The sequence below is a fragment of the Pyrus communis genome, chromosome 11 (genome assembly GCF_041283825.1).
Source record: "Pyrus communis isolate YQ-2024b chromosome 11, ASM4128382v1, whole genome shotgun sequence".
Taxonomy (NCBI): domain Eukaryota; kingdom Viridiplantae; phylum Streptophyta; class Magnoliopsida; order Rosales; family Rosaceae; genus Pyrus; species Pyrus communis.
This window is the reverse complement of record NC_142575.1, coordinates 28,866,624-28,886,179: the sequence shown is the minus strand read 5'-3', so window position 1 is coordinate 28,886,179 and position 19,556 is coordinate 28,866,624. Positions and strand designations below refer to the sequence as shown.

Sequence of the window (19,556 nt, the reverse complement as noted above, 5' to 3'; positions counted from 1 at the left end):
CAGTTTAAGCATACTTAATGAACAAGTTTTTGTTTTTTTTAGCACACTTGATGAACAGTTTAACTTTGATAATAAAAAATAAATTAAAAAAAAAAAACTGGAAATGTCCAATAAACCCCAACACCCTCACTTTATCCATCCCCAGCTCTGTTCACAAGCAAAGCTTAGAGCTTGAGACCCAGAACCCTCTCTAAACCCAAACGACCAGACACAAAAATAATCCAATCCCAATCCAATCCTGTCTCTTCCTCCCTAACCTAAAAAATGATAATCACCAGCAGTTGCGTCCGTACATTTTACCCGCGTCTTCCGACCTCGTCGAAGAAGCGCGTCTTCCAGGCCGAGCTGCTGACCTTCACTCTCCGCCGCCGGCGTCTGACCACCGCCTGCTCTGTTTCGGCCACCAAGAATAAAGAGAAGGAGAAGGTGATAGTGGTATCTGGGCCCACTGGTTCCGGGAAGACCCACCTCGCTCTGGAGCTCGCTAAGCGGCTGAATGGCGAGATTATCAGCGCCGACTCCGTCCAGGTTTGGGCAAAAATTCAATACCCAGTTGTTGGTCTTTGTTGTTCTCTGTTTGGATGCTGGGAAAATGTAGCTTCTTTCGAACTAAGCAGCAAAGTGGTTAATTGGGTATTCTAAAGATACTAACTTGCAAGTAATTTAGGTTATTCGGTATTTAGTGATAAACCATTTTGTTTGGTTGATGAGAAAATGCAGGAAAAGAACAGAGAGAAAGTTAAGGAACCGAAACAACAATACACATCCTAACAAAATATACATCTATATAAAAATATGGACTAAAGTAACAATAAGCATTGAAACGGGAGATAACTCAAAATATCGAATCTTCTTTCTGTGTGACATTGCCTCGATTGAATCGACTTATGTTGATGATTATAACAGTTAACAGGTAGTGCAGCTAGTGCTATATTGCTGAAAGTGATTTTGTTTGTTATAACTTTTGTGCCGCAGGTATATCGAGGTCTTGATATTGGATCTGCCAAGCCTTCACTAAGTGATAGACAGGTGCTTGCCTGATTGAGAAACTTGTACATTTAGTGCAGGCATGATTCTGCTTATGAAATTGAGTTTATGAAAATCTTGAATTCTAAGGTATCTTGGTTTCAGATGCACTATATTGCTAATGGTTTAGTGTAATAAGAAAAATAAATTAGGTCATGTCCTACTTAACTTTCTAATATTTGTAACTGTGGTGCTATTTCGTGCTTATATTTTACGTTTTGTTATTCGTAATATGATAGTTGTGGATTCCGTATATCTGATTTGAATTTTGATCCTTTCAAACTATAGAAATACATACCATCATTTCCAAGAAATCGCGTAATGTCCACAGTACATGTTATCTCTCGCAGCATTTCAGGAATTGGATTATAGATTTAGTTATCTTATCTTTAATGAAGAATTTCATAGATATATAGAAACCCTTCGGTCCTTACGAATTTTTTTCATGCTAGCAAAACGAAGTAGTTTGCTAGAAAAGTGAGTTTCTTTCTAATCCAAAATATGACAGAAAGAAAGAAAAAAAGAACTAGTATAACAATATAATTACTAAGTACGTAAATTTAACTTGATATCAAATTTACTGTGAGTGATTGATTGGACAACCTCTCCCTTTGTTTGCTATTTGCAACTGGTCTGTTATTAGTAAGTCCAACTTGACAAACAAATTTGGTTTATTTGGTGGATACATTTGATCACATTAAATTAACTTTGTGTGTTTTCTTTCATTTGATGCAGGAGGTGCCGCATCATCTTGTTGATATATTGCACCCATCTGAAGGTGTGTTGCCTACTGATTTTGGAGGCTGTAGGATATAGGGCAGATAGTACTGTATCGTAGCATATGTTATGTTTTTTAATCTAGGATTTGGAGGCTAAAATGAAAAGTTGGGTCTTGTGGGATGCTTGGATGATGTCGAGTTTTCTCTTGCTAGGTTTGGAACTTTGGGTATTTCTGTTCTGCCAATTCAATACATGTTTTATTCTTCAGACTATTCTGTTGGACGGTTTTTTGAGGATGCCAGGCAAGCTACAAGAAGTATTCTTGATAATGGCCGGGTTCCCATAGTTACTGGTGGTACTGGATTGTACTTGCGATGGTATGTGCCAGCATCTTCTTGCGTAAATATGTGTATCTGTATATACATGTGTTTTCCCTTTTTATCTTTGTCTTTCTTATCATTTTAATGTTAGGAAGTTTTTGGCATGTTTAAAGTTAGAATGACGAGTACACATTAACATAACTGCCCTGCGTTGTGAACTAATATATTTTGCAATGGCATCTGCATGTTGATTGATGATGTTGGCAACATTTAAATTGGTTGCTTGAAGCTGAATAAGAAAAACAAAATCTCTGTAATTAAGAGTAATAAGCTTAATTATTTTTGTCTCCTTTGTGGTTGTACTGATAGCATTAGTTTTTTGATGTACATTTAAGGCTCATATACGGAAAACCAGATGTTCCCAAAGCCTCTTTAGAGATTGCATCAGAAGTGTATTCTGAGTTAGAGGTCCTACAGAAAAATAATGACTGGGATGCAGCTGTGGAGTTAGTGGTCAAAGCAGGTGACCCAAAGGCTCAACTTTTGGCTGCCAATGACTGGTATCGCTTAAGACGCAGCCTTGAGATTATTAAGGTTGGTTTTTGTTTTCTGCTTCTAATATTATGCATTCCTTTGACACAGACACGCATCAATATATTGTTCATATCTTTGCCTCAATATTTGATCTTAAGCTGAGTTGTTTTGCATTTAGAAGCTTATGCCCCTCCACTTTACTGATGTTATATGCATATAACGTATGCATGTCCTGCAATGACAGTCTACCGGATCACCTCCATCTGCATTTCAAGTACCGTATGATTCTTTCCGGAAACAGTGTGATTCTAGTGCAGTTGACGCAAATGACATTAGTCCTTCTACTGATGTAGTGGAGGAAGTAAAATCAAAGGAACTGGACTATGATTTTATTTGCTTTTTCCTCTCAAGCAAGAGAGTTGATCTTTATAAGTCAATCGACTACCGATGTGAAGATATGCTGTCAGGTAAATGATATTTAACACATCAGTACAAATTGATCATTCATCTTCGAGTTTTCAAAATCAGGCAATTCATTTGTTTTACACAACTTGATCAGTTAGGATTACAATTTCAATGTGGACGAAGTACTTCTTTTTTCTCTCTTTTACTTTTAATATTTTTTACAATTTCTGCAGGAAGTGATGGTATCTTGTCTGAAGCTAATTGGCTTCTTGATTCGGGCCTTCTTCCAAATTCAAATTCAGCAACCAGAGCAATTGGTTACAGACAAGTATGATGTTCTTTAATTATTTAAGCAATGGTTGTCTGATTTTGTTTCATTAAAATCACATGGCACTTTTTTTCCGTCATGTTATTATTATGTGTGATAGTAGTAACAGCAAGAAATGTTCGATTTTAGGCTATGGAGTATCTCTTGATGTGTAGGCAGCAAGGAGGAACTTCTGCAAGAGAGTTCTACAACTTTTTATCTGAATTTCAGAAAGCATCTAGGTAATGCAATTTTTCTTCAAATTTATGTATCAAAGAGATTCAAAAGGCTTAACTGCCGGCATAATATTCTTTTCCAAACTCAGTGACATTTTCAGTGTACATTGTAACAAATCGTGTTGGCGGGATATATTGAAACTAAATTTCAGTTAGTAAATACTTTCAGAGAGAGGAGTGGTAAAATGGGAATTACGTAATAAAAGGTTAGGTGATACAAGGAGGAAAATCACCGGCACAACTATCCTCAGTACTGGTATTCATTGCTTGATCTTTTCTTTATATCTCAGTTGGAAGTTTCGGATTAGATTCTAATTTTGTGTTATGATTATAGAATTATTTTACGGTCTATTCATTTCCAAAATGAACTTCCAACTTTCCGTGCGTGTTTGTGTGGAAAACCTGGTGTTACATTGAGAGCTTAATACTCCTTGTGGCTTTGTAGAGTTTACAAGATTCTCACACATTACATTCAGTCACAGAATTTTTTAAAATTCTTGTGCAGAAATTTTGCAAAACGGCAGTTAACGTGGTTTCGCAACGAGCATATCTATCACTGGCTTGATGCTTCCCAACCCTTGGTATGTCTTCCAATCTTGTTTTCAGTATTTTTCAGAAAGAGAAAGATGTAGCTTTCCGCCCTCCCAGGTCTTATTCGTATATTATTTTTCGCGTACTATGTCAATTAAAGATTTGGCTTTGTGCAAGGCTTTTTATTTACCCGAACCCAATGAATTAGTGAATGCTTAATTTTATAAGTGTGATGCTTAACCTTGTGCTTATTAGCATAACGGATAATTCCTGCAGGAAACGGTGCTTGACTTCATTTATGATGCATACCATGAAAACAGTGAAATTTTGGTTGTGCCTGAATCACTGAGAATGAAGAAAGAGCTAACAAGCCATCGAGAAGTTGCCGAACTAAAGGCTTATCGACCTAAAAATAGGTATGATTTACGAACAAAGAAGTCTTGCCGTTAAGTGAATTGTTGACACAGAGAACTAAATACTAAACAGTTTTGTTTATGCATGAAGGCATTTTATCAGACGCGAAGATTGCTCAGACATTCTAGACTGGATAAGAGAAACACAATGCTCCAACAGCAAATCGGAACTTGATCATTCACTTCACTGAGGCTTCTTGTTTGCCAAACCAATCAATGTTACATGGTCATCCGCTATTCCACCGGAGTGGTGTTCAGTTTGTGTATACGTGATCAGAAATCTCACCAAACAACGCCGGAAAGGTGGCTTAAACTGGTTGTTTGTGCCAAGAAGGCGTTCACCGATGAATCACTGCAGCTGCCCGAAGACTGTATCGGAAATCATATTGTGAGAATTCATACTTCAAGTGAAGTTATTTGAGTTTATGGATTGTAATTTCGTTTACCAACCGTTCAAATGAAGTGATTGTTAATGAGATTATTCGTTTGCACACAGCTTCATGGAACTTTGGCAACCACCTAAAATTCTTCTCCCCTCTCTGCAAAGTCGAGAACCCCCGATAACCGGATGTATACAGTTCGGAGTGACAGATGCAGTGGGGGCCTGGTGGGGGGACAGATGCAGAGGTGGGGAGAGGGAAAGGGGTGGGGGGTGGGCGGTCGCATAGGATCTTAAATTTGAAGGAGCTTCCAAAATTTTTGCCATCTAGTGTTATTTAGGTGTGTAGTTGCACAAGGTCCCAAATTTAAAGAAGTCCCCAAAATTTTTGCCATCTAGTGTTATTTAATAATGTTATATATTTAGAAAATTGCTTTTGTTAGTACTTTAAAATATCATTATGCTTTCCTTGTAAAAGTAAATTTTTTTCCTTTCTAAATATAAAAAGGTAATGCTAGGGAGACTAAATTTGTGAATTAAATGATGAGTCACTAATAAGAAATGATTACGGTTATCAATGCTTAAATAATAATTTAATCATTAACTTACATGTCATTTTATTTACAAAATTTTGTTTACAAATTTAGTATCCTTAGCATCACCCAATATAAAAATTTCTAGTACAATGAGATATTCTGATTGTCAATATAATAACATCCTAAAAAACGGTGGTTTTACAGTTTTATTATATAATAAGGTTATGTATTCAAGTGAATTTTAAAGTTAGAGTTTTGAAGTATTTTTTTCATGTTCGGTTGTTTAAGATTGAATTGTTTTTGAATATCTAGTGAAGATTATATTTTTAGTTTTTTTACTTATAATTAATGACATTTGTAAATTTGCAATCAGTGAATGCTAAAATTTATTTTGATTTAAGTGATTGTTTTCTAACATCAATACATTGTTTCATTTTTTTTAATACTATCTTAAGGAGGGTTCATTTTATAAATTTCGCACTGGATCTCTGAAATTTCAAAGACGACCCTGGACAGATGATTAAATGTAAAGCATACAATATAATTACGGTGGTGAGCAAAAATGTACTAAATTCAAAATTTAAAAATTAAAAATGGTAAAAAAATCACGTGAAACTGTGAATATTTTCCAACCAAAATAAAATTGAAAAATGAAAATACTGTCATAAAAATGTTATTTTATTTTGCAGATCAAAAGGCAGATAAACAAAAAAAAAAGGGAATATTAATAGAATATGCTACAAACTTTTGCTTTTCATGCCTGAAAAATGCATTTACCTTCTGAAAAGCCCTTAAAAATTAAATAAAAAGTAATATTCAATAACACGCTTCGCTATGAGCCAACCATAAATATATACAGTACGCATCTCTCACTCTGTAGATTAGTTGTTGTTTCAGTGTTAGCAATTCAAAGCAGCGAGCTTTCGACACTCCCGAAGCAAAAAAAAAAAAAGAAAAAGAAAAAATGAGGCCTTCAATCTCCATCGCCAGATCCGTACACCGAGTCGCTCGCCGCAGCTACTCCTCTGCCTCCGTCCCCGAGCGGAAGGTCGCCGTCCTCGGCGCCGCCGGCGGCATCGGCCAGCCCCTGGCGCTCCTCATGAAGCTCAACCCTCTCGTCTCCCACCTCTCCCTTTACGATATCGCCGGAACCCCCGGCGTCGCCGCTGACGTTAGCCACATCAACACCAGATCTGAGGTACTCTCCGAACCCTCTCTAATGCTTTTTCTTCGTCGATCGGATTGCCTCCGATTCGGTCTTAAGTTTTGAACTTTTTTTTTATATTAATTTTGGGGATTTGATTGATTGCGATGATTAGGTCAAGGGTTATGCCGGTGAAGAGCAGCTCGCACAAGCCTTGGAGGGAGCCGACGTCGTAATTATCCCCGCCGGTGTGCCCCGAAAGCCCGGGATGACCCGAGACGATCTCTTTAACATTAATGCCGGTATCGTCAAGGGTCTCACTACCGCCATCGCTAAGTACTGCCCCAATGTGAGTATCCATTTCGTGCTCTTCATTTCTATGAATTTTATTTCCCAAATCTTGAAATTTTGATCGAATTGGGTTGTTGGGTGATTGTTTTGGGTAGGCACTGATCAACATGATTAGCAACCCAGTCAACTCTACAGTCCCGATTGCGGCCGAGGTGTTGAAGAAGGCCGGGAAGTACGACGAGAAGAGGTTGTTTGGTGTCACTACTCTTGATGTGGTCAGGGCCAAGACTTTCTATGCTGGAAAGGCCAATGCTAATGTTGCTGGTATATACATTATTGACCCGCCTTCTAAAAGCTCCTTCCTTTAAGCTATGTTTGTGTTATTTTTGTGCTTCTGTTCCGGATTTTAGCAAAAGATTGATGTTCTCAAATCCCAACTTAGCTAGATGTAATTAAAGCATATATATTGTACTATTTGAGGGTTTTTAGGAGCTGATTTTTTTTGCAAGATTGGGTTTTCTTCAGTACCAAATATAGAACATGGGTTTGTGTTTGCAGAGGTTAATGTACCAGTTGTTGGTGGCCATGCTGGCATCACCATTCTGCCACTATTTTCTCAGGTATCACTCAAATTGTTTAATCCCTTCGGTTTGATTGTATGAGATTAATGTATTGGTCTTTGTGTGGTATTTGCTTTGGTTGGTCTTGACTCAGAGTTGGCTATTTTGTACTGTTTTGTCTTGTAATGTTTTAGGCTACCCCGACAGCCAATTTGCCTCATGATGTTATCAAGGCTTTGACAAAGAGAACACAAGATGGAGGAACGGAAGTTGTGGAAGCAAAGGCTGGAAAGGGATCTGCAACACTGTCAATGGCGTAAGTGTTAGGATAAAACCATTGCGTGCACACTTTGTTTGCACAGATGCTTCGACTTTATATATCATCATTATATGTGCCTATTTTCAAATTGAAATTTATATTTCATGTAATGTACAAAGTTAAATGTGAAAATGTATGTGGCGAATGTTTTGTAATACCCTTTTATCTGTGTTAAAACATTGTGGATCCATAGCTATTCCAAGGTGTTACATGCTTCTTCCATAATGTTTTTTCCCTTTTCTTATTCCTCCATTGATTTCTTTGTTTCAATTTTCTATTTTCATCGGGAAACAAAGAAGAAATTTATGTATTTTGCTGGACTAACTTACGTTTATCTTGCAGTTATGCTGGCGCTATTTTCGCTGATGCTTGTCTGAAGGGACTTAATGGAGTGCCCGATGTTGTGGAATGTTCGTTTGTGCAATCCAGTATCACTGAACTTCCTTTCTTTGCTTCTAAGGTTAGTGAGATCAACAAATTAGGGATTCATATCCTCACCTTTGATTTTTTTTTTTTTTTTTTTTGAAACATTTAGTTTGTAACTTTCTTTTTTCCTCGAGCTATTTTTTGTTTTTTAATATACTGGTAATTGTCTATACGGATGAGTGCTATTCAGCTTGAGTATTGCAGCCTGCTACTTAACGTCTCCAAATGTGATTATGTTTGTAGTCATACCTACTAGTCTGTGCCTTGATTGTGATTCCTAGTGTCTACCACCGAGAAACAGTTTTGTATACATCTTTTTGCTGGACGGTGCACTTCCCGTTTTGGCTATTGATGGCTGTTCTGATTTCACTATATGGTGGTTGAAATATATTAGTTAATAGTGGCCTTCGATGTGTCTCAACCATTGCGGTTGCATACTTGTATGCATGTTACATGAGTTAGAAGCTTGAACTGTAACACGTGCTATTGGAGGGTAGCACTCAATAGATATAGCATATGTTGGTCGTTGCATTGTATATCTCCGTAATGGGTTCATCCATATGCTTGCCATTTGTAATCTTGCGTCTCTTGTTTGTCTAGTTGGTTGAAATTGTTGATGATGCTATATTTTTCTTCACCTTTCTTGTCATAAGCAATTAAGCATCCTCTGCATTGTTTTTTCAGGTGAGGCTTGGAAAGAATGGAGTCGAGGAAGTTTTGGGGTTGGGTAATCTCTCGGACTTTGAACAGGAAGGACTGCAAAGCTTGATCCCTGAGCTCAAATCATCCATCGAGAAGGGTATCAAGTTTGCCAACCAGAGTTAGTGTAATGTAGTATTAATGCCTTGGGGAATGGGGGTTATCCACCCGTCCCGATGGTAACCCATCCAAATTTTGCATTTGTCCAAGTAGTGATGTATTTTTAGTGCTGCCAGCGGCACAGGCACGGGCACCGGCTTTGCTTTTTTCATTGGAGTAAGCAGCTCTAATAGACAAAGGTTTCTATAAATAATTCCCAATGACATGTTATGGGAGGGGTTATGTTGTTTGAACTTTGAATCATCGTAATGTCGTTTGAACATTTCTTATTCCCACGTTGTGATCAGTGATCACCACGTTGCAAGTCCCTATTGGATGAGTGGTTTGCTTCTTGAACGTGCCAAGTGTTGCCTGGGGATATGAATTGGTTGCAAGGGAGAATCTCTTCTCGATAACCTCCTTTCCGGAACTGATTGTTCGTGGTGACCTGGAGGATTAAAAATTGTGTGGTGAAGTTTTAGTAGTTTTTAGTTTTGGGTGCAAATGGACAAAGCTGTGTGCTAAAGAACAAGGATCCCACTTGGACTCGCCATTTGCTCATTTCAACGTGGATTCCATCCAGGCCGGCGTGACCTCCACACTAAACGCAACTTCACCTAAATGTAGACATCTTGTTTCTAATTCGTCATGTGGTAAGTGTCTATTGAACAAGTAATTCACTTTACAAACACCTGACAAGCGTTTATTGAACAAGTGACACCGCCCAACGATATTTTGATCTCAAGAGAGAATCTGTCCATGCGCACAAGGTTAAATGTTAGAAGTTTTAGAAACAAAACTAAACATAGTTTTTCTTTGATGTTTTCGATCATTCAAAAACTCATCAGTTTCGTTGGCGCACAAGCTTTCACAATTGTAGCTCAAAATCGACAAAAATTTTACTTTGCTCCGCCACTAGAAAATGAAAATTGGTTCTTGGACAACGGAATACATAACTAGAGCAACCCCAAAACCAGAGAAACCAGAAGGGTGTGCACTACGATGCCGAAAACTAGTGCAGGAAGGTTCTGGGGTGGAAGACAAGTCAGAAGCCCAACCATAAAAACAACTTCTAACATCACTTTTTAAGAGGAAATGATAAGCAAGTAGCTTGCTGTTTGCACTCTAAATATTTTTTATACAAACTTTTTCCTGCCCTCAGAATAGTTCCTTCTACTAACTTCATATTCTTCCATACGCGACAACTACTAATTAATTAAGGGATGTGCTATCCACACACCATTTTTTACTTCATACACACCTTAATTTGCGGCCGTCGGATCGACTGAATTAAAGAAGATCAAATGACAGAAATTAATAAAGGGTGTGTGAGAAGTAAAAAGAGATGTGTGAATAGCACACTCCTTAATTAACTTTCCTACGCCAATATACACCTCTGACGAACTCTGATCAGGAGCAGCAATTAAGATGATGACCCTCGTTGGACGCTTTGATCTACACCAACTATATCCCGGGCCAAACAAAAACTTCTCAAAAGATCTGAGATGTCAAGAAATAGGAGAAAACTTGTGTGAGACGTCTTCGTCATAAATGAAGCAAAATAAGTAGCGAATGACTGAATATCTCATGCATGTACAGAATCACTTAACCTGAGTTTTAGAAAACTGCTGCAAACTCAGTATGCTCGTGAATCGGGATTTAACATCATCCAAATTTATTGATAACACAACAGATAAGGAGAATGCAAATGTCTCTCTGTCCACTAAAATCGAATATCTTAAATGTATACATGCATTTAAAGATGTAACTAGCACGCAAGCTATCTACGTTTAGTGCAAGACAAGCTTCCGAGGGATTCATGTAATAAAAACTCAGAATCCTGTTATATGCACATGCACTAACATTTAGAGGTTGTGGCCATCTTTTAAAATGAATATTATAGAGGACTCGTATGTCTTGCTCTCAAACCAGCAAGAGTTTTCTTGACACATGAGTGCAGACGTGCACTCACAAACACTGCATTCACACACGCATGTCCATGGATAAGCAAAAGCAGTGTAAATAAAAAAATGACCACGATATCTGTTCATTGTTTACAAAGGAAGGCAAGTAAGATTTAAAACGCCATCAGACATTCACAGTTCGAAAAATTTCATGGTATTTGGAGAAAATTCATGAATCCAGTGGACAGCCACTGCAAAACAAAAATTCAAGGCGACAGCCTCACTGGTGCTAGAGTGATGAAAGTTTTCTCAAACAGGAAATGGTATGAAACACAGAACAAAGATATTCAACATATTATGTAAAATTTGAAGAAACAAACAGTTTCCTACAGGTCTAAGTCTGACCGAAAGTTAGAGTAAACTACTGTCAGCATTTATTTATTGACAAATAGCCATTTGGGCGGGGAGAATAAAAACAACCATAATTGTTGAAATGACAACTGGCATAATACAAAGTTACCATTCTATTTTCTTCTTTAGGGTTGCCAAGATTAAAGAAACTCGATTATAAACAATCATGGAACGCCAAAGATTGAATATTACAATTGCCTTGTTATTATCTATGTATGATTCAAAATTAATTCAGTAGTCGACAAGCTGGCTCTGAATAAAAATAACAATAAATTGTTAGCCAAGAGAAAGATAATGCCACCTACCTCAAGTAAATCAATTCAAGTCCTAGGTCAATGATTTGAATCTGATTCAACACCGCAGGAACTTTCATTGTCAGAATCTGCATAGAAAATAGCAAAATAAATAAACTCATAACAACATCAAACAGAACTAGGACGTTACATAAATAGTAACGGAAAAACATCGATAATTACCACTTGAAGAGGATTCAGATTCACTGCTAGAACCACTTGATCTGCTCACATTATCACCTTGCTCTTCTCTTTGAACTGGGGAAAATGCATTACTGTTGTTTTCCACTTCTACAAATGAAACAGGAAGTGTTAAACAAGTAGAACGTCATAGGATTCAAGAGTGACCTTAACCAAAGTGCCACTGATGCTTAAGAGTTAAAATTTATTACCTGCGTTGGCTTCTTTTGCCGCCATTGTAGTGGCTGGTGCTACAGTCTGCAAAGATGATAAGTTGATCATGTATTAGGCAGAAAAACTTAAAAGTGAGAAGCAGGGTAGGGAACAAATTTATTGTCTTACCATCTCCTGGATGGTATCACAGGGCTCTGCTATTGATTGAGGACCAAGCTCCACGTTTCTGTTAACTTTGCTCAAACTTTTTTTGTAATTAGTCACAAACCTATCCAGTTCCCAAAGAGTTTCAGGATCAACACTACCAATGTCCACCTCAATCTCATCCTCTTGCTGAAAAGGCCCTGGGTTCCTTTTCCTAATAATCTTCACAACGTTATCTAGTTTCTCAGAAGGCAAAGTCATGAGGTCTGCACTGAGCCTCTGCTTCTCCTCATAAGTCATATCCCTTTTGTCGGGGTCCCTGGCTTTTGGTTTCCTTGGAACTGATACCCTACCTGGATGACCAGAACTCACAGGTTTCAACTTGGGGTCAACAGGCTTTGTCATGGATTCTGCTCTATCGAGAGTCCTCATATTCGATGCCAAAGGAGGGGGAGGAGCGGGAGCTTCATCTTTTCTTGAAACAGGTGTTGTGAAATTTGAATTATTACCCAATTCATTTCTCAGATTGAGATTATACTCAGCCTCTACATTCATCCATTTCACTTCAAACAACTTCAACAATTGGTCCGCCATAAGATGAACATCCTGCTCTTTCGGGTTATACAACATTGCATTGTTAAATGTAAGTCTCACATCCTCTGCAAATTCCGCTGGCGTCTTATACCAATTCTCGTTCAGCCTCGTCCTCACCGTGCCCAAATCCATCGGTCTCTTAACAATTGTATTGTAATCATGAAGACCAAGCATCTTCACATCCACAGGCTTATTAAACACCCAGCCAAACTTATGCTTCATCAACTTTTCAAGCAAAGCACTACAATTCTTATACATTTTGCTCCGATTCTTACCTGACCTGAACCAGGGCTCTCCCCCACCCCCATCTCTCCCCCCTTGAGTGGGTTTCAACTTCTTGCTACTCTCTGAAGGAGGTAACTTTTCCTTCCCAATCAGAAACTCCGAACCTTGGTTTGTCTTGGGCCTCTTCTTCACATTCTCCTTCTCCACAAACTGACCACCCCCATTCTTATTCTCCGCAACCGAAACACTCAAACCCCGATACTTCCCAGAATCACGGAGTCCTACAGAACCCACCTCCGAATTGGCCCTCATTGTAGGTTTAACATTATCTACTGCATGATTAGCCACCAGTGATTGACCATACCTTTCACTAAGCTCAACCTCCTTAGCTTCAAGATTCTTCATCAAGCACCTAACTTGCTCGAGCTCGCCCGTCAGCTTCTCCTTGATCTCTCTCCTATCGTCCTTGGACTGAGAACCCAACCGAATCCGAACCATGTTCCCGAACTTGGCGTACCCACGTGGACCGTCGACCGGTTCGGCAAAGCCCGGCAGCAGGCCATTGTGGCTCGTGGAATCGTTGGATGCCAGCGCGCCGCGGAGTTGCGTCAGGTCCTGAGGCCGCGGTGATGAGTGGTGGAGGACATGGTTGGCATTCTTGGACTTGTTCTGGGTCGTTCTGGAATAAGCCTTGTTGCTCGCTTCGTCGCCCACCAATGGTCCTGAAACCATAATAATAGGGAATGCTCTCAAAAGCCCTAAATTTGATTTCTTCAAGATTGGTCTGCACTAGTGGGAATTGAATAAAAGCTAGGGTTTTGGGGAAGAAAACCCTAAAAGTTAATACATGAAAAACCCTAAGTTTCCAAATTTTTTGCTGAAAAACCCTGAATTTCTAAATTTGATGAAAAACCCAGAAATAGAAATCGATTTGTGCTGGGAATTTGGGACAAAGATTCCTACTTTTAGGGTTTCCTATTAGGGTTTGGCGAAATTGGGGATCATAGGCAGGGGAGGTTATCGTACGTTCGTGGAACTAGACAGTGGCTCTCTGCAGTGGTACTGATGCTAGTGCGTTCCCAATGTGTGTCGTATTGTTCATAATTGTTGTCGTTTTGAGATTATTATTTGTTCTTACTGAACAAGTTAAACTAATAGTACTAGCGGATTATTAATTAGTCATCACTTAAACGTTCACTAAAAATATGAGTTGAAAAAATGGCTAATCAGGATGTATAATCTGCGGACGAGGCTTTACCGCAATGATGAAAAGTATTTAGGCTTATACATCTTGGCAGAGATTTAATTTCTACCGACTTCTTTTTTCGTTAATAATCAAATTCTAACCTACTAATCATGTCGCTCAACTAAAAATGAAAAATGTATAACCTAGGTTAACAAGTTAGCTTACTCATGATTAGCCCTTTCGGGTTGATGGTCAGAAGCTGCAATAATCTAGACGGGGGGACTCGGAGGTGTCACGAACATAATTCCAAATGTTGTGTTCAACAAGAAAGAGACGCATTTGTTCCTCCAAAAATGATAATTCATCTTAGAAATTTTGAAAAAGTGGGCAACACTAGGGTTGAAAGGGAAGAGGAAGAAGTGGAAGCCATAAGGAGAGACTAAGTAAAATTGGAGAACATTCGGATGAGACACGAGAAGAAAGAAACTTAAAATAAACTTATAGCGGGTAGAAATATTGAATTGAATTAGTTGATTTCATTCGTAGGGTAAACCGTTTTATATATACATCACAAGTTTTGGGATTTAAGAATTAGGATTTTTTTAGGAGAATATGAAATCTAATTTATGTATAATTACAATACTTATGGAACAAAAAAAATCATAGAGTTTTATCGTAACAAAATATTTATCTTTTAAAATACTAGCTAAGGGATATTTTAATTCATTTTAATGCGCTACATGGAGGGTAGCTAAAGGGATATTGAAGCAACAAAAAGAAGTTATGCGCTTTAACTCAATCATTGTTTTCATCATGTCTCCTTTGGTCTACTCATTGGTTTTCTTAGGTTAAGCTTAATACAGATGGTTTGTCCAAAGGAAATCTCGGTCCTGCTGCTTATGGAGGAGCTTTTTGCATATTAGCAAGGTTAGTAGTGTCTTTGGTTAGAAAGTGACAGTTCTAGAGTTATTTCTGCTCTTTAATTGTCTGATTTTAATCCTCCTTGGCCTTTTTGTACACAATGATCTATTTGTTTGGATCACATTCGGAAAATAACTTTCTATGCATCTCACATATATCGCGACGGAAATCTTGTTGTGGATAATTTTGCTAACATGGGCTTGTCTTCTCCATCTTTAATATGACATGATTCTCCTCCGAAGGTGGCTTGTGCTATTGTATTTTCAGACTATGTTGGCTTGCCTGACTACCACTTCTCAAATTAATGTGTATGTTGGCATCCAGATTTGTCTCACTTTTTTTTTTTTTTTCCTCCTAACTTTATGGTGTTGTTCGACTTATTTTGCAAGTTTGGCAGCCCGCCCAAAACCCCCCCCCCCCACCACCCGCGGGGAGTTCTTTTCTTCGTATCATTATTATTTTTGTTTTTAGAAGGATAAAATTTTTCTCATACCAAGGTTTCTCAAAAAATAACAAAATAGAATCGTTTTCATCATGTCACTTTGTCGCAGTCATGTATATCCTCAAATTTCAATTGTAAGAACAAAAAATTCGGTAAGTAAAATATTGGGAAAACTTGATTCAAATCTAATTTTGTTAACCACTGTTAGGAATAGTCCACTTATTGAAATATATTCAATGATAGGGATTCTACATCAGCTTTTTGATACTTAAATTACCCATAAAGTAAGTAATAAATTAATTAATGTAATTAACTCCTAAAATTTTAGTTTTGTTCTTTAAATTAGATAACATATGTTTTTCCAGACTACCTGTTACATAGATTGATTTTCTGTTTGATAAATTACCTTGTAGTTAGGATTGTATTCTCTAGTTTGTAATATACAAAATTGTTTAGAATCATTTTCAAAGTTAAATATTTGGTAGATTTGAGATATTTGAATGTTCAAATTTTGATTTAGGAGAAAGTTATTCATGCATGAAATTAGGGATTTTAATTAAAATCCTTTATGTACATCAAGGGGTAAAATGGACACAAACAAATATGAAAAACATATCAATCTGTCTTTTTGGATTTAAACCTAAATGCCACTAAAATATAGAGAGTTTTAACGAAAAACCCACGGTACTGTTCATTTTAACGAAAAATCATATTTTTACACTAAAAAGTCAATATGATACTATTCATTTTACCCTTTATTTTTTCTTTATCATTAAAACTCAACGCTATCAAACATTTTTCATTAGTTTTTCTTAAAATATATGGGAGTAGAAATCACTCCCTTTTCTTCTTGCTGCATTTTGTTTTCTCAGTAGTCAAGCAAAATCTAAGGGACAACTGGCGGCCAATTACTTGCCAACTAGAAACTTGTAAATGAAATGCAACTTAGTATAATAGTCAAGTAGTGTTTTTCTTTATTTGTAAGTGATAGGTTATAGATTCGAATCTTTTGTAAGTGAGAGGTATTAGATTCGAATCTTGTAGATAATGAGTTCAAAACTAATATATTACTCTCCACCTCTAAGTGTAAATATATATATTTATATAAGAAAAAATGGGTTGGTTGAAAGCACGTAACTGATGCTTCTTGCACGAAGCACTTCTAGTGCTTTTGAAATTCAAAAACATTTTCTCTAAAAGTATTTTTAGTCATTTTAAAAACACTTTCAAACGGCCCAAAAACTTGGAGAGTGAAGAGCTGACAAGATCTCAGCAGCAAGGATCATGTGCTGCAGTTACTATATACAAATGGAACTAGTTCGTGGACGGCATCAAGGGCTGAAACTTTGTATTAAATCCCATATTATCAAAAAGTCTTCGTACAACTTGCAATACCTACTTAATATAATATTAATCAATAATTAAACCATATTCTTAAATCTTGATCACCAAAAAAAAAAAACTAACCAAACTTTCTTTGAGAGATTCGTAGCAATGGGATTGAAGCACCAAACTCCCAAAACCTCTTCCTCCAAATTCTTCTCCTTCAGATATTCAACAATTTTCACATTAATCCTACTTTTTACATCCTTCTTCCTCTTCCTTGCATCCCTTCGGAATGTTCAAGAACCGTTTTTTCGGGCCGATTTTCCCCAGTTCAATGGTGATCTTAGAGATGCTAAGTTCCCATGGAACAAGCTTGGTTTTGGACCAACATCCGAAAAGCTCAAGCTTGCCGTCTTCTCCAAGACGTGGCCAGTTGGTGCTGCCCCAGGCGGCATGGAGCGCCATGCTTCGACTTTGTACCATGAGCTTGCTGCCCGGGGCCACGAAATCCATGTCTTCACCGTGCCTTCTGATAGGAGGGCACGGTGGGACGTAACCTTCATGTGTATTTTGCTGCCAACGATCATGGCTCTGTCAACGTATCTTTAGCATTTGAAATTTTCAATAAAGCCAATGCAATTACAGAGTTTGATTATGTGCACACCGAGAGCGTTTCGCTGCCGCATTGGCATGCGAAAACGGTGACGAATGTGGCTGTCACTTGGCATGGGATATCGTACGAAATTATGCACTCCACTGCAAGAACTTCTTTCGAATCTGAAAGAGGGGCGGGGGGGGGCAGCTGGCAGAGCTTCAAGAAGCAATGCTGAGGCTCGTAGAGGAAATTCGATTCTTTAGAAGCTACACGCAACACATCTGCATAAGCACTAGTGCCGGTGAGGTTCTAATGAACATCTATCAACTCCCCCAAAGAAATGTACATGTCATACTAAACGGGGTTGACGAAACAGAATTTACCCCACACCAAAAAGCGGGTGCAAAGTTTCGCGAAAGACATGGAGTGCCTTCCACTGCCAGTGTTGTGATGGGAGTTGCAGGGCGTTTGGTGAGGGACAAAGGGCATCCGCTTCTCTATGAGGCATTTTCTTCGATTGTGAGGCGCCATCCCAATGTTTATTTACTTGTAGCAGGGGCAGGTCCTTGGGGAAGAAGGTACGCCGAATTAGGCCCAAATGTGAAGGTTTTAGGAGGCATTGGAGCCGTTGGAGCTGTCTCAGTTTTACAGTGCACTTGATGTGTTTGTGAATCCGACATTGAGGCCTCAAGGGCTTGATCTTACATTGATCGAAGCAATGCATACTGGGAAGCCAGTTTTGACACCGAATTATCCAAGCATTGTTGGGACAGTGGTTGTGGATGAACAATTCGGATACACATTTTCGCCCAATGTCAGGTCTTTCATAGAGACATTGGAGTTGGCGATTAGAGACGGATCTAGTGTGCTAAAGAGGAAGGGCCTGGCTTGCAAGAAATATGTGGTTTCGATGTTCACTGCAACGAAAATGGCATCAGCGTACGAACGCTTCTTTCTCTGCATGAAGAACGAAAGGTATTGCCAGTACCCTCTTCCCACAGATTGTTAGAAGTTCATCGGAGTCCAAAAGTCGAAGAAAAATTTTGGTGTATGAATACTTGCACCCTTTTGAATCTTATATTTACTTACATATATGATGTATTTGTCCAGAAAATAATCTTTTGCATTAGTTTTCTTGAATTTCGTATGTCATGCTGTTTGATCTATTCGTTAGGCTCTTACTTGTCTCGTTACCCCCATGAACATACACACACATTGCCGAACCATGTAAATTGTCTCCATTATTTACCTTATTGGTGCACTCCAATCTGATATCACTAAACGGTCCTAACATCCTTGACTGATTTATTCCTTTTATAAAAAATGTTAGAGATAGTATATTTTGTGTATCACATCTAAACCATAGCTCTAATAAAGGTGGGACCTTGTGGCAGATGCATTGAGGGGCACGGGGGTCAGCTGACCCTCCGAACTTCGGTGAATGTTCATGGATACTTTGGGTGCTGCACTTTTGAAGATTAGAGTTGGCCTCATACATGCCTTTCAACTGTTTGATAAAATGTCTAAAAGAAGAGTGAATGAAATGATGATCTCAGTGAATAATAAAACATCATCATTCTTGGACAAACATATTAATGGGATGCAATGATTGAACAATGTTAGTGTGTTCAAGATAAGTGTGTTTCTTTATTAAGCATTCATATGGGAGCAACCTTGGAACATATTAGTTACCCTCGCAAATGAGGCATTAACAAGTGTGCATTATGCTTTTCCAAATGACTTTAGGCCTACCAAAACTCAATGAAATGGTGATATGCATGCTATTTCTGGTAAAAAAAAATTTGCGCGCGTACTGACCCTCCTAATATTATTTCCTAGATTCGCCACTGGTGGGACCCACTTGTATTTTGGACCCTACTTTGATTAGGGAGATGATTTACATGTGGTATACAAAATGTGGGCTCCCTACCTTTATTAGGGGGATGATTTAATTCTAAACCAACTAAAACAAGTTAAAAACCTAAGGGGGTGTTTGTTTTCCTTCACTAAAGTTCACTAGACTGGACCAGTCCCCTGTTTGTTCCCCATAGGTCTTAGAGTTAATGAGATTAGCTCTCACTTGTCCCGACTAAAATAGGGCCTAGCCAGTCTTAGCTAAGCTCCCCAAAAACCATGGGATTGCTAATCCTGTCTCCAAACTTGCGTAGGACAATCACATGCAGCAAGTCTTGTGAACTGCAAATTTGCAAGAATGC

The 19,556-nt window shown here is 38.2% G+C and overlaps 4 protein-coding genes across 6 annotated transcripts; 3 read left to right on the top strand and 1 right to left on the bottom strand.

Annotated features, from left to right (window-relative positions):
- Positions 1–138: 138 nt before the first annotated feature.
- Positions 139–5,265, top strand: LOC137742786 (tRNA dimethylallyltransferase 9). 2 transcript variants are annotated; one of them, XR_015953640.1, is made up of 12 exons: positions 139–528; positions 976–1,029; positions 1,762–1,804; positions 2,015–2,123; positions 2,462–2,660; positions 2,845–3,067; positions 3,239–3,333; positions 3,463–3,554; positions 4,054–4,129; positions 4,356–4,495; positions 4,584–4,880; positions 4,989–5,265. XR_015953640.1 is itself a non-coding variant. In XM_068482737.2 (11 exons), exons 1-11 carry the CDS (start codon positions 265–267, stop codon positions 4,681–4,683), a joined length of 1,395 nt encoding a protein of 464 aa, XP_068338838.2. In that variant the 5' UTR covers positions 139–264; the 3' UTR covers positions 4,684–4,987. The 2 variants fall into 2 exon arrangements, 1 of the variants encoding a protein (XP_068338838.2); XM_068482737.2 differs by lacking the exon at positions 4,989–5,265 and having other exon boundaries at positions 4,584–4,987.
- An 898-nt stretch (positions 5,266–6,163) lies between these two features.
- On the top strand, positions 6,164–9,235 carry LOC137741739 (malate dehydrogenase, mitochondrial). The gene is made up of 7 exons (XM_068481458.2): positions 6,164–6,605; positions 6,727–6,900; positions 6,998–7,166; positions 7,401–7,462; positions 7,597–7,718; positions 8,064–8,181; positions 8,832–9,235. Exons 1-7 carry the CDS (start codon positions 6,372–6,374, stop codon positions 8,970–8,972), a joined length of 1,020 nt encoding a protein of 339 aa, XP_068337559.1. The 5' UTR covers positions 6,164–6,371; the 3' UTR covers positions 8,973–9,235.
- A 584-nt stretch (positions 9,236–9,819) lies between these two features.
- Positions 9,820–13,966, bottom strand: LOC137742392 (transcription factor GTE4-like). Of its 2 annotated transcripts, none has more exons than XM_068482249.2 (5): positions 12,076–13,966; positions 11,946–11,991; positions 11,737–11,844; positions 11,566–11,642; positions 9,820–10,445 (listed from the first exon to the last, which is right to left on the bottom strand). In XM_068482249.2, exons 1-4 carry the CDS (start codon positions 13,600–13,602, stop codon positions 11,593–11,595), a joined length of 1,731 nt encoding a protein of 576 aa, XP_068338350.2. In that variant the 5' UTR covers positions 13,603–13,966; the 3' UTR covers positions 9,820–10,445; positions 11,566–11,592. The 2 variants fall into 2 exon arrangements, with proteins under 2 accessions (XP_068338350.2, XP_088535288.1); XM_088679162.1 differs by having other exon boundaries at positions 11,737–11,841; positions 12,076–13,956.
- Positions 13,967–16,913: 2,947 nt separating this feature from the next.
- LOC137741682 (UDP-Glycosyltransferase superfamily protein) lies at positions 16,914–18,395 on the top strand. Its single transcript, XM_088679078.1, is given in 4 exon segments — positions 16,914–17,295; positions 17,298–17,537; positions 17,540–17,955; positions 17,957–18,395. Coding segments are annotated over 4 exon segments (1,431 nt in total). The 3' UTR covers positions 18,350–18,395.
- The last annotated feature ends 1,161 nt before the right edge of the window (positions 18,396–19,556 follow it).